Genomic DNA, 14,317 nt, shown 5'->3' with positions numbered 1-14,317 from the left:
GCTGGGATTCCCCTGCAGCATCACAAAAACACAGAAGTCCAGAGGTGGGGTTTCCCATGGAGGGAAGCCTCCGGGGACTCCCAGCAGCGGAAAAACGGGTGCTTCGCTGACAATGGAAGTCCGGAGGCGGGGCATCCCAGCGGCGGCGGTGGGTTTTTAAGGTGAAAATAGTTTGTAAGAAGAGGCAAAAAAATCTTAAACCCCAGGTTTGTATCTCGAAAAGTTTGTATGACAAGGTGTTTGTAAGATGAGGCATCACTGTATTTTTTAACTTTAGAATGAGTTCATTGGCAAAGGCTACTTCTGACACTTCATATTCTTATTCAGTAATTGTTTTTGTGATAGATTTTCTAGTTGCAATACATTTTGACTAATGGAAATGAGGTTAATAGTGGTAGTTGATTCTGTATTTTTTTAAAAATGCTAGTTCTCATTTCATTCCCAAGACACTGCTGTTGATGGAAAGCCTAGGATACTGATGGCCCTTATTGGCTACTGATTCTTGTTGACAGATTCTTGGTTCATTGGGGCTTTTTGGTGTGATATTTGGTATGAGTGGATCAATCAATAAGAAAGCAAAGCCACACATGCTGGAAATATTTGATTGAAGCAAAAGGATTAGTATTACACAAAAGTCCAACAAGAAAGAAGTAACTCTAAAGCATTTTCAGGCTTACAGCATTTCCATCTATGGAACATAGATAATACTCTGGAATGCCCGCCAGCTAAAGGCATAAATCTTCATTAATTAGGTGTGTCTGGTATTTCTCACTTCACTTACTGTTTGGAGCCTAACTGTCTTATGTAAAAGCAGGAATTGAAATCCAGGAACTCAGGAACAGTCTCTCTAGGCACCATCTTCAAGATGAACGTTGTTTACCACATCTCTTCTCCCAGAAGCCTGTCCTATATATATATAGATAGGGTGTGGCTAAATGTCCCATAGATCTACTCAACATCTAAAACCTCTGCTAGAGATATATTCATACCTGGCTCTCATTCTTTTGACCCTTGCATCTCCTCAAAGTTCCCATCGTCCTCTGACTCAGACAATATCCTAATTGGGGGTTCTACAATCTCTAATTCCCCTTCACTCTCAGACTCAGATGGCAAGAACACTGCCAGTATTCCTCCATCTCCTGATCCTCAAAATCAGTGCTGAGCTGACCCAGACATGGACCACTCACAATATTCAGCAATATCTAATCACAGCTCTTTCATAAATGCTTGGGATATACTTAACAACTGCCAGAGGGTCATTCCATACCAAGTGATCCAAATATGATTTTTTTAACCAAATTTGTTATGACCAAAAAACAAAATCTCAAAAAATTAAAAATATAGATGTAAAAATCATTGGTTCACTTAACATGGAGTGACCCCAGTATAGCATTGAGAAGAGTAGATTTCCCCCCCTTTGATAAATGATGTCCTGTCTGCTTAGGTTTTTTAAAAAATTATGTCAGATAAACTAGATAAGAATAAAAATCAGATCTATTGTGTGTCTTCCATTTTGAAATGGAAGATTCAAACGTGACAGGAGTATGCATGTCCCAGTGAGATTTCGTTTCCTGCACATGCACAGAGGCAAAATCTTGCCAGGATGCACCTACTCACTGGTCACCTGGAGCTGCGCGCACATCGTGGTTTTCACTACCGGTGCACAGAATTCTCCTTACTGGTAATGAACCCAATACTGACTCTGTTTCAAATCACTTCTGGTGATTTGTTCAGACAAGTTTCAGACATTTGTTCAAATATGTTCAGACATGTTTCACTAGTCAGTATTCCCACTGATAAGCCCTGTAAAGTCTATCATTCCTTCTCACCATGGTTACCTTTGCACTAATAACTCCCTTAACAACCCCTTCTTTAGCTGTTTTCTCCTAGCTACCAATAGACTTAAATGTCTTAGGTCATTGCTGGGTAAAAACAGCAAGGATTAATAGAAACTAGAGAGCCGGTTTAGTATAATAGTTTAAGACAGCAGGTTAGAAGCCAGGAGACTATGGGTTCTAGCCCAGGCTTATACACAAAGTTAAGTGCTAAAAAGGAAGCAGTGACAATAAAATGACAGTTGCCAATAGTCAATACTATCCCAAAGGCACCCTATCCCTCCCCAAACCCCCCACAAAGTTTGCCTCAAATGATGACACTTTAATATTTGTTTGGCTTCCCATTAGATTCCAGTAAAAAAAATGTACTTTTGGGAGGACATAGCTGTACCTCATTTCTCCTTGTAATGTTAATATACACTTGTCAATAATAGTGATGCTACCAGATAAAGGTATTGTGACTTTTGCCTAAAAAAAAATCCCACCAAGCAGACCAAGTCTTTTCCCCAAGCAAACAGGGATGCTTTGGAGAGGCAGATCCAAAGGATGCATATGCGGTACAAAATTCTTCTGGCTCCTTCCTGTCTATTCATTTAACAATAGGAACAAAGTCCTCCATGTGGCAACATTATTCAGTCTGGCCACATCAGGAGTACAGGGAAGAGCAAAAAAATATTAATCCTTTTCATTTTTCTTTAGCATCTGTAGTTTCCTCTTCCTTCTCCGTTCTCCCAGCCATTGGAACCAGTCAGCCAGAGCCATGAAATTCTTTATTTTTTTTAAAAAAAAGCAGGATCAAGTGAGAAACAATTACCATGAAATTGCTAAATCTGTCTAAAATGGAAACAGTTCATTGCCTCCACCCCAAAATAGATATCTTTCCCACCCCATATCTGTCTATGAGAGTCTAAACTCTGTCTAGTATAAATACTTTCTTCAACTTTTATTTCTGATTTTAGTGTCACCTACAGGCCTTGCGCTTCTGACTGTATATTTTGTTACCTCGTCTTTCTTATTTGAAGTGATTACGTTTCATTCTTTTTCATCAGCTAAAGTTTAACTATTTGCTGAGACTTTTTGTCTAGGAACTACCAACTTGTATTGCTGTTTTCAGATAGGAAGAAAAATATGCCACAACATTGCAGTTGAAAAGTCCCCTGTTTCTTTAGGGGACTTTTGCTTTTTAGGGGACTCCTAGTGCAAAGATTTGGCTCCTCCTTGATCCCTTCTCAATTTAGCTAAATAGAAACTCTCAAGTAAGAGAAAAATTTGATAGGAAACCCTCTTAACAGAGGTCCCTAGCCAACGCTTGTTAATTTACTCATCAATAAACTGTAATACTATTCCTTGTTTGAAGCCCATTATCATTGATGAATATCATATATTTATATAAAAATATATTTTTCTCTAAAAAAGGTCTCTCCTAATTTTTTTATTTTATTTGAGAAAAAAATGGTAAAAGTGTGTAAAATCTTGAATTTTTAAAAATTAGTATTATTATAAACGTTTATTCATTAAACATGAACCTCAGTCAACTGAACATTTAAAAATGTATCACAAATAACATTGACTGACTCTGATGCTTGATATGGGTTGCTGACAGTCTCCTACATATCGATCAAATATCTTCTTAAAATGTATATTGTTCCCAGAGCACAGTCTTTTGCAATTCTTCTGTTATTATTGCAGAAGACTGAAATTTCTTGATGTACTTTGTAAAACATTTTGGACATGGTCCAAGTGTCCCAATGACAATGGGTATCACTGTCACATGTTTTATCAATAATCACATAGTTTCAATGGCCATATCACAATATTTCATAATTATTTTGAGTTCTTTTTCTTTGTCTCTGGGGTCTCCTGGTACAGCAATATCAATAAATTGTACGCTTCAGTTTTTGACAACTGTGATACCTGTGGCCTGGTGTGTTCCAAATGACGATTGTCTGTATTCAAAAGTCCCACAAGATCTTTACTCTCAATAACTTTTTCTACTTTATATTCCTATGACTTTTTTGATACAGGTAAGTCGTGTTTTTTACATAATGACCAATGGATTAATTTAGCAACTCAGTCATGTCTAGCTTTACAATCAGTTGTGTGATTTTGCTGCACTCACATATTAAATGTGAAACAGTTTCAACTTTCTCATTGCAAAGTCAGCAGTTGGATTGACAGTGGATTGTTGTATCTTCACTTTCATGGCATTAGTTTGTAGTGCTTCTTCTTGAGCAGCAAGTATTAATTCTTCCTTGATGATTCTCATCTTAAGCCATGCCCATGTCAAGTTGTTATCACATATTCCTTCAATTATTTTCAAGTGCTGTCCATGCAAAGCTTTGGCTTTCCATCTATTTAATCTGTCATCTAGCTGTTTGTCTTTGTTTCTGTTGTTTTAAATAATGTCCTCCCTTTTTACAAGCTGCAGCAATTTTTCTGTACTTTGGTTCACATAGTCATTCAAACTTCATTTTTCTTCTTATATAGTTTGATGGATTTGTAATAGCCCTCTCCCCCTATTCTTCTTGGCAGGTACAACCTGTCAATGTCACTTCTTGGGTGTAAAGCATGGTACATATTCAATAGTTGATCTGTTTTCCAGTCCAAGTTTTCCAGTTGGGCAACACAGTCTAGTTGATGATTCCAGCTGAGTAGGGTATCAGTGAAACTGTCCATGTATTAATGGCTTTAATTAAGTTTCAAGCATTCAGTTTTGATGTTAATATTTTGTGAACCCTCCTGATGTATTCCTTTTGTGTTGACTTTCTGACTTTTCCATTCAAGATATTATCTGCTTCCAATATGCCTAGGCAGTTGTAACCGTCATCCTTTGCTAATGCTTTCATGATACTTCCATTCCTTCTATTTTTCCCTTTTCCGTCACTTCATGGATAATAGAGCTCATTTTTCAAGTCCAAAGTTCATTCTGATGTTGCTGCTGAACAGTTGAACTGTGTTGAATATTGATTTGAGTTCCATGGGGCTTTTTGCATGCAGTTTTAAATCATCCATGGACAATAGATGGTTTATCTTGTCGTGTTGGCTTGAGATTTGGTATCCTAGTTTTGTGATTTGTAGAATTATTATCAGTGAAATTAATGTGATATTGAAACCATAGTGGCAAAAGTGGAAGATTCCTTTTCTGATGTTGACTTCACCAATGTTCTCCCCATTTTCTATTAGAAATGTTTTCTGTTTTTGCATATTTTCTTTAAAAAATGTACCAATATTTTTGTCGATTGCAAAGTTTTCCAATTTTTTATTCTTTTAATATATTTTTTATTTATTGAACATGAAACTCAGTCAACTGAACATATAAAGATGTGTCATAAATACCAATGACTGGTGCTAATGGTTAATACGGGTTGCTGCCAGCATCCTAATTGACCAAGTATTATTATTATTATTATTATTATTATTATTATTATTATTATTATGTCAATACAACACAGCAAACAAGATCACTATGCTGGATTTCGTATTTCATCACCAGTCGGGCGCTTCCCAAGCACCTAGGACTGCGTGATGTAGTGGCAAATTATGTTTCCCGATCCCAGTAAAGCAGCCTTTTGCAATTGACAGATGGAGATTTTGTCAATTCTAATGGTTTTCAAATGTCCGCTGAGATCCTTTGACACTGCGCCCAGCGTGCCAAGTACCACTGGGACCACTTTCACTGGCTTATGCCAGAGTCGTTGCAGCTCGATTTTTAGATCTTCGTATTTCACTAAATTCTCTAGCTGCTTCTCCTCAATTCTGTCTCCTGGGATTGCAGTGTTGATGATCCATGCTTTCTTTTTCTCCACAATCAGGATGTCTGGTGTGTTATGCTTCAGAATTTGGTCAGTGAGAAGTCCCACAGTAGTTTTGCTTGCTCATTTTCAACCACTTTTTTGGGCTTATGATCCCACCAGTTCTTTGCCACTGGTAGATGGTAATTCTGGCACAAGTTCCAGTGGATCATCTGTGCCACAGCATCGTGTCTATTCTTGTTGTCAGTCTGTGCGATCTTTTTGCAGCAGCTGAGTATGTGATCGATTGTTTCATCTGTTTCTTTACAGAGTCTGCACTTTGGATCATCTGTTGATTTTTCAATTCTGGCTTTGACAGCATTTGTTCTAATGTCCTGTTCTTGTGACGCCAGCATTAGTCCTTCTGTCTCCTTTTTGAGTGTTTCACTTGCAAGCCATGACCAGGTCTTTTCTTTATCCACTTTGCCTTCAATCTTCTCCAAGAACTGGCCATGTAATGCTTTGTTCCGCCAACTGTCCATACGACTTTGACTTACAGTTTTTCTGTACTGCTCCTTAGTTTGCTTCACCTTGAGAAGCTTTCTATTATTATTATTATTATTATTATTATTATTATTATTATTATTATCATCATCATCACCATCACCATTATTATTATTATTATTATTATTATTATTATTATTATTATCGTCATCATCATTATTATTATACCAGGTCCCTATCAGAGATGAGATGACTTGTAAAAGGAGACGTGTGGTTCTGCGTAGTCCTCTGGGAAAAATTGAGATATTTGGATGTGAAATAGGAGTTCATGAGATACATCTTGATGGAAATGGTGAGCTACAAAATAGGTAAGCCTGAATCTAATTCATTATTTTTTCACGTATAAATATGCATGTTAAAAAAATCAACTCCATGAGAAATGTTGGTTTCATTTCTTGCAAGAATTTTGCAATTTAGGTAACATTTTTATATTTCCTTTTAAAAGAAATCTACATGTTGTAAATTGGATGGCTTAAAAATAAGAGATTAAAGTTGAACTTTGAAGCTATTTGCATGGCAAAAGCTGGGAAGGGAGGGGCTGCAATTTGTTCAGGTTTGAAGAAGCTGACATTTTGAAATTCACCTTTCAAACAGACAGTAAGTTACCCTTTCTTTTCTCTTCTTAATCAACTTCAATTACTATCTTTTTAAGTCAACTTAAGCACTGAGGAAGCTGGCAGGTTGCCTTCCTCTTTGCGAAAAAGCCTCTTCTCTTTTCCCACCTTGCTTGTATCAAGTTTCTGGCACAGAGCAGCAGCCGAAGAAAGAGAGATAGTCTGGTTTACAATTTCATCCTCATTTCCCCCATCATGAGGAGCATTTTATTCTTCTGGGATGACTAAGAGAGCTCGGGTTGGGAGGCACTATGCTGCGGTGGTTTTCCTCCTATCTCTCTGGTCGTTCACAGTTGTTGTTGGCAGGAAGACCGAGGTTGACCCCTAGACTCCTTTGTGGGGTGCCTCAGGGGTCGGTCCTCTCTCCCCTCCTTTTTAATATCTACATGAAACCAATGGGTGAGGTCATCCAATGTTTTGGGGTGAGGTATCAGCAATAAGCTGATGAGACCCAATCATTTCAGTAAAGCAGTGGACGCAATGTGCTGGAGCCTGGGAGCTGTGAGGGTTTGGAACAAGCTCAGACTTAATCCAGACAATGCCGAGTGGCTGTGGGTACTGCCTCCTAAAGGCTCTAGGGGGGAGAAATTGTCCCCATCAGAATGGGTCCGCAATTTGGGTGTCCCAGAGCCACAGCTAAGATTAGATCAACATCTAACAGCTGTGGCTAGGGAGATCTTTGCACTGGTTCGTTGCACCAATTAGATTACATTACATTAGATTTATTGGATTTATATGCCACCCCTGTCCGCAGACTCGGGGCGGCTCACAACAATAGTAAAAAACAGTACATAGTGACAAATCCAATACCCACCAATCCAATTACAATTTTAAGTTAAGAAATTCATAAAACAATCCCAATATATATATAAAAAAACAAGCACACAATCAATCAAATGGCAAAACAACATGGGCAAGGGGGAGATGTTTTAATTCCCCCATGCCTGACAGCAGAGATCGATTTTAAGGAGTTTACAAAAGGCAGGGAGGGTGGGGGCAATCCTAATCTCAGGGGGGAGCTGGTTCCAGAGGGTTGGAGCCACCACAGAGAAGGCTCTTCCCCTGGGTCCCGCCAGACAACATTGTTTAGTCGACGGGACCCGAAGAAGGCCTACTCTGTGGGACCTAACTGGTCGCTGGGATTTGTGCGGCAGAAGGCGGTCCCGAAGGTATTCTGGTCCGGTGCCAATTGCGACCGTACTTGGATCAGGAGGCTCTCCTCACAAAGATTCATGCCCTTATCACCTCACGGTTGGATTATTGCAACACACTCTACATGGGGCTACCTCTGAAGAATGTTTGGAGACTACAATTGGTCCAGAATGCAGTCGCGCGAGTGGTTGTGGATGCATCTAGGTACACTCATATTACACCAATCCTCCGTGAGCTGCACTGGCTTCCTATTGGTCTCTGGACTCAATTCTTCTTCAAGGGGTTGGTTATTACCTTTAAAACCCTACATGGCTCAAGGCCAGGTTATCTTTGAGACCGCCTTCTACCTCATAGTTCCCAGCAGCCGGTCAGGTTCCACAGAGTCGATCTTCTCCAGGTCACGTCAACTAAACTGTGTCGGCTGCCAGGCCTGTGGGGAATAGTTTCTCTGTGGCTGTCCCGACTCTCTGAAACCAACTACCTCCTGAAATCTGGACTGCCCCCACTCTTTTGGCCTTCCGGAAAGCATTGAAGACCTGGCTTTTCCGGCAGGCTTGGGCCATTGATCTTGCAATTGCGAGGTCTGGCCTGAATGATATGTATGTATGTGATTTTTAATTGTTTTTAAATGTTTTATGATGTTTTAAAATGTATTTTCTATATCCTGTTGGAAGCCACTCAGAGTCCTTCGGGAGTTGGGTAGGATAGAAATACAATAAATTAAATTAAATTAAATTAAAAACTTTTTTTATTAGCTACTAATTGCTAAAATGGCTGATACAATTTTTACTTTATCTTTATTTTTTCTCAAATGTGTAATCATCTGCTGATTACTGATGAAATCATTTAAAATATTATTTATTTATTTATTTATTCAATTTTTTTATGCCACCCTTTTTCTTAGACTCAGGGCGGCTTACAACATGTTAGCAATAGCACTTTTTAACAGAACCAGCATATTGCCCGCACAATCCGGGTCCTCATTTTTCCCACCTTGGAAGGATGGAAGGCTGAGACAACCTTGAGCTGGTTGTAAGATTTGAACCACTGACCTGAAGATCTAGCAGTCAGCTTTAGTGGGCTGTTGTACTGCACTCTACCCACTGTTCCACCTCGGCTCATTATTAATATTATTTAATAATATTATTTAATATTATTAACATGAAGTCAGAGATAAGTTTGCTAATGTTGTCTCACAAGGTGTCATGATAAAATGAAAATTGATTCTAAAGACAGAATAAATCTTTTTATTCTCAACATGAATACAATGTTTAAGACTTTTTAATTTTTCCTAGTTTATGTATAACATAAAAATAACAAATATGCATATTCTATAAACTCAATATAATTATATATTTTTCTTTTAATAGCTTTTGATACAATTTAAATGTTACAAATGGACAAGTATGAGCCTACTTTGCCAGTTTTTTTAAAGATTCAGTTTTATTTGGGAGCTGTACTTATACTGAAATAGACATACGTTTCAGCAAACTTTTTAGGTTTTTACACAGTTCATATGGTACAATACTGAAATTAATCTGAAAACAAGGCAGGCTACTAAAAGCATTATTTCACATTATAACTTTTTAAAGATCCATATTTAAAACAGGAACATCTTGGTGGCATTAAAAATGGTGTGCTCCTTTGTCCTGATAAATCACTTTTCATTTCAGTGATTCAGTAGCAGAGCAGGATCTACTGTGTATGTGATGCGTTTTAATGACCAAGGGATTATAAGTCTTGCAATGCCTGCTCCTGATGGAATCCATGTTATTACTTTTAAATCTTCTTATCCTGTGCCATCTTCCAGAAAGTCATCTTACCCTCCCTAGCTGTTTAGAGTAGATGAAGCATTTAGAAAGCTCTCATTCCAAGTCTCCTTGTTTGTGGCACAAGGGAATCTTCAGCACTCGTGAATGAGCATCAGCTAAACCTTCCACAAGTGGAGCAAACATTGATTTTGCTCTGCAGATGTCTTTATGCACAAAATGAAAGAGGAGGGAACAGTTAGCATGAGTTGTCTCATTGAGGTCACTGGAGAACTTTGTGAATTTTTCATTCACTAAACAGAATGGATTTTCTTTCTGCAATTCACAATTAATAATGTGGAGAATAACACAGAAATCTTAAAAATCTTCCAAAACTAAGCTCACTTATGAACTTCAACTTGATGCAAATATACATATAGAGACACATACAAAAAATAAAGGCTTAACTGAATATGACCTAGAGACATTAAATCTTTGCACAATGAATAAAAAAAATGAGATGGGATGAAATCACAAACAATACATAAGAGTGAAGTTGACTTTACAAATTTGGATTCATACTTTGCCCATCATTATCTCACCCTATCTCTAGGCCTTTCTGCCAAATAGTTTAGTAATCATCTTGCCGTCAAATTTAGCTAACTATAATAAAAAGATAAGATTTAAGTTATTATATATGTCACCCAGAAACTTTAGCAGGATAATAGCACACCAAATTACATAATGCTAAATTATGAGAATTACTATTCCAAACTGATTGCATAACATGTTTGTACCTAATAAGGCTTTGTAAAACTTCAAAATACTGTGTGATTTCTTTCAGTGATGGTTTTATCAATTCATCCCATAGAATGCTGTTTGAAAATATTTTTGGGAAAATGTGACCACAATGCTGGTTGTTCCTCTTGCACAAATGCCTTAAAAATGACTTGCACAAATGCCTTAAAAATGACAGACAACTGATGTGGATTAACCCCACCTTGACATTTCATAAGGTGAATTGCCAACTGTCACATTTGCTATAATTCTAAGGTGAAAAACTAAAAGCCTTTTTAATTACTAGATCCTTGGATTTCCTTCTTTCCCGTCTTACTGGAAAGATATACCGTATCTATATTTATATTGATGTTTCTGTAGCACAAACATAGTTGTTCCAGTACATCATTTTCCCAGGTTGTATGGATTATGCAGACAATATTAATCTTTGACATTTGGTCTACCTTATTTTTGTCTCATTATACTGTATAAGCGAAATAAAAAAGCGTAGCTCACACAGGCTAATTAGTGGGAAATGGGAAAAATATACAGCAGTGCTACACAATTTTTGATTGATTTTCTTTTACTAACTGGATAACGTCCAAATGCAGCTTTTGAGGTGTAGATAGTTTGACACTGGCCTTCTTACATATCTCAAAATGGAATTGTATATCTAAAGCATGTGTTGTAGAGAAATATTGCTTCCCCTGTCAGAAATATCTAGACATCAATCTCTATTTCTGCAGATTCAATGGATATGGCAGGAAGAGTTATTATATACTATGATCCTCCTTTTATTAAAAATAAACTAGGCTAGTTTTTCTCCTGATGGCTTTTCAGATTATAACTGTGGAATTGTTTATATTTACACAGTTGCTAGATTATAATGGAGGAGAAAAAGACAAGTTTAATGATAGGACTTTATTTTTTAACTCATCATAACTCCGAAAATAAAAAGAGATGTCCAGATAATACTAAAGCATCCACTTTAGTACACTTTTAAGTATATATAGTTGAAAAGATAATGTTATCTACTCAATAAATTATATATATTTAATTTAAATCCAGAATATTCTCCATATCATTTTGACTTCTGATTCCAGCTAATTTTGTTGGGGGGCAGATGTCCAGAATCGATTGGCCCAAGGCTGGTGGTCCCTGGAAGATCTAGAACATAATATTAGCTGGTTGGAGCTACGGGCAATCCACTTGGCCCTGCTCCACTTTCAAGATCTTCTCAGTGGGACACACATGTTGGTGTTAACAAAATAGCAGTGAAAGCCCATGTTAACCACCAGGGCAGCACTCACTCATTTCCCCTCAAAGGAGAATTCTTACTTTTTGAGACTTGGGCAGAGGCCAACCTTCTCTCAATCAAGGTGGAACATATACGGGGTCATCAAATATACAGGCAGATTGCCTCAGCACACCAATTGTAGACCACTCAGTGACAGCTTCAACCTGTTCTATGTAGAGACATTGCACCAAATTTGGCCAACCCAAAGCAGACCTTTGCATCGAGTCTGAACACACAACTGTCTCACCTTTACACGAGATTCAGCACTCCAGGAGCTGTACTCCACAAATTTCTATGGGGAGTGACTAACTTTAGGATGCCGGTGGTTCATTGATACCTAACTTGGGATTTTCCCAAGGTCCTGCAGGCACTAACTGTTTCACCCTTTGAACCTCTCCTGGCAATGACCCTCCACAATTTGATACTAAAAGTGGCATTCCTGATCAACATCACATCGGCCAGGCACATTTCGGAGCTGGCAGCACTCTTGGTCAGGGAGGACTTTTGCCTCTTCCAATAAAGTCATCCTGCACCTGGATCCCTCATTTGTACTGAAGGTTAACATGTGATTCCATCGTGCCCAGGAGATAGTGTTGCCCAACTTTTGTCCATGGACTTCCCATTTCCTGGAACAGAAGTGGCACCCATTAAAGGTGAGGAGGACCCTCTGGATTTACATTAAGCGGATGGCCTCTAGATAATCAGAGGCACATTTGTGTCCTTCCTGCCAGCATCCTTAGGGTCCAAGGTATCCTCAACCATTGGATCTGAGCCTGTATCACAGCTGCTCATCAGGCACATTGTCTCCCGTTGCCAAGAAGGGTGGCCTCCTTGGCAGCCTGGTCTATGCAAGCATCCATGGAATACCACTGCAGGGTGGCCGCATGGGCATCTCCCTTGCATCTGGGAATCCCCTTCACCATTTATCTGGCACTACTAGTTGGATGTGTTTGCCTCAGTGGAGGCGTCCTTTGGCAGGAGAATGCTCCAGCAGGTTCTCTGGGCAGCAGATGATCTAACCCCCACGGAGGTCCACTCTTAGGACTGACAGCTTTGGTATGTCCCATTTCTGGCCTATCCTGCAACTTCACTGGAGAAGGAGCATTGGTCCTACCTGAATGCCTTTACTCAATGAAGGTTGCAGGATAGGCCAGTCCCCCCCTAACATGACTGTGGGGTCTGAAATTGGAGGGGTGGGGACAGGGAGCGTAATCTCCAGATATTTTTGTTGTTTTTGCAGCTGTGCCTTTGTTGATAACTGGAGCCAGAGAGAGAGAGAGAGAGATAATGGGGCATTGCTATAAAAATGTTGACTCAGTCTCTAGGCAAAAGGACAAAGTCAACAGCCATTCCTGGCCTATCCTGCAACCTTCACCGAGAAAAGGCATTCAGGTAGGACTAACACTCCATCTGTCATAATTCTCAAGAAATATAGACTCTTTTAGAAAAGAAAATAAGAAAGAAAGGTAGAATTAAGTGATGTAAAAGCTTTATAGTAAAATTCTCATAAGCCATAAATAAATGATTAAATCTTTCTATTCTGCTATCAGTGTACACTTCAGAGTTTTTTAGGGTATTGCAGTACAAAGAAGTTCCTTAGTTCCAGTGCTTTTTTATGTTTGACACAAAACAATCTAGGCCACTAGACAAATTTTCTTACTCATTCACTAGAAAGAACTTACAGGAACTTTTTGTGCAGCATAGTAAAATTCACTAGTTTTGTCAATATAAAGGCTTTACATGGCTAATGACAAAGTGTCGGGTTTGATGGTCAGGTTCTGTAATGATCTTTGAAGAACATTAATGTTGCTGATATTTTTCTTCATAGAGTACTTCCTCCATTCATGATCTCTAGCTGAGTTTAAATTAAAAATTCAGGTTTTTCAGAATTTTTCTAACATTATCATAGCTTTATCTTTATTGAATATTGCTATCATCTGTAAAGGTATCATCATTGATGTTTTGACCTGCAAGGATGGGGAAAAAACTTTCTTGCAATTCCAGGCAAAAGGATGGCAAAAGCATCAAGACCTTATAAGGCCAGCAGGGTCAGAAAGTTTATAGTAGATAGACAAAATAGAAAAGGTTATCCTATCAGATGACACTCTATAATGGACAAGACCTGAGATATGCAGCTCAGCCCATTTCCTAATTATGTTAATTTTTGTCTTTGATTGGTTTTTCTCAGCTAATGTCATTTATAATTTTCATGCAATTTTATATTACAGTAGATATTGTTAGTAGCCCAGAGTAACATTTTCGTCATAAGCTGCCGTATAAATTGAATGAATTAATGAACAAATCCAATGTATATTATTCTTGAGCCCACCTGGAAACTCTGTGGCAGCCAAAATGAAGCAGAGATGTCACATATGCCAAATGTCTAGCAGTCATAATTGTCCACCCTGCTCCATTTTGTGCCAGCTGAAACTTCTCAATAGTCTTCAAGGTCAGGCTCATGTATACTGTGCTGCAGTAATTCAGCAATGTTAAATCAGTAAAGGTGAGATTAATCCTGGAGAAGTAATAATTACAAATTTCAGTAGAATTATCAAGAATAAAGATACTTCTTTCACAGCAAAGTTCAGTATTATTTTTC

General features: G+C 38.3%; 1 protein-coding gene across 6 annotated transcripts in view; it reads left to right on the top strand.

The window, feature by feature from the left end:
* Nucleotides 1–14,317, top strand: part of MGMT (O-6-methylguanine-DNA methyltransferase) — a 296,550-nt gene that overhangs the window by 57,943 nt on the left and 224,290 nt on the right. For all 6 annotated transcript variants that reach the window (XR_011559179.1, XR_011559178.1, XM_070752470.1 and 3 more), the window contains one exon: nucleotides 6,302–6,438. Coding sequence is in view for 4 of the 6 variants with exons in the window: in XM_070752470.1 (XP_070608571.1) it covers nucleotides 6,302–6,438 (137 nt within the window). In the remaining 2 variants the exon portion in view is untranslated. The remainder of the gene's footprint in view (nucleotides 1–6,301; nucleotides 6,439–14,317) is intronic.

Source organism: Erythrolamprus reginae, chromosome 5 (assembly GCF_031021105.1).
Source record: "Erythrolamprus reginae isolate rEryReg1 chromosome 5, rEryReg1.hap1, whole genome shotgun sequence".
NCBI lineage: Eukaryota > Metazoa > Chordata > Lepidosauria > Squamata > Dipsadidae > Erythrolamprus > Erythrolamprus reginae.
The sequence above is the reverse complement of the archived record's forward strand: the minus strand, read 5'-3'. Positions and strand labels throughout refer to the sequence as shown.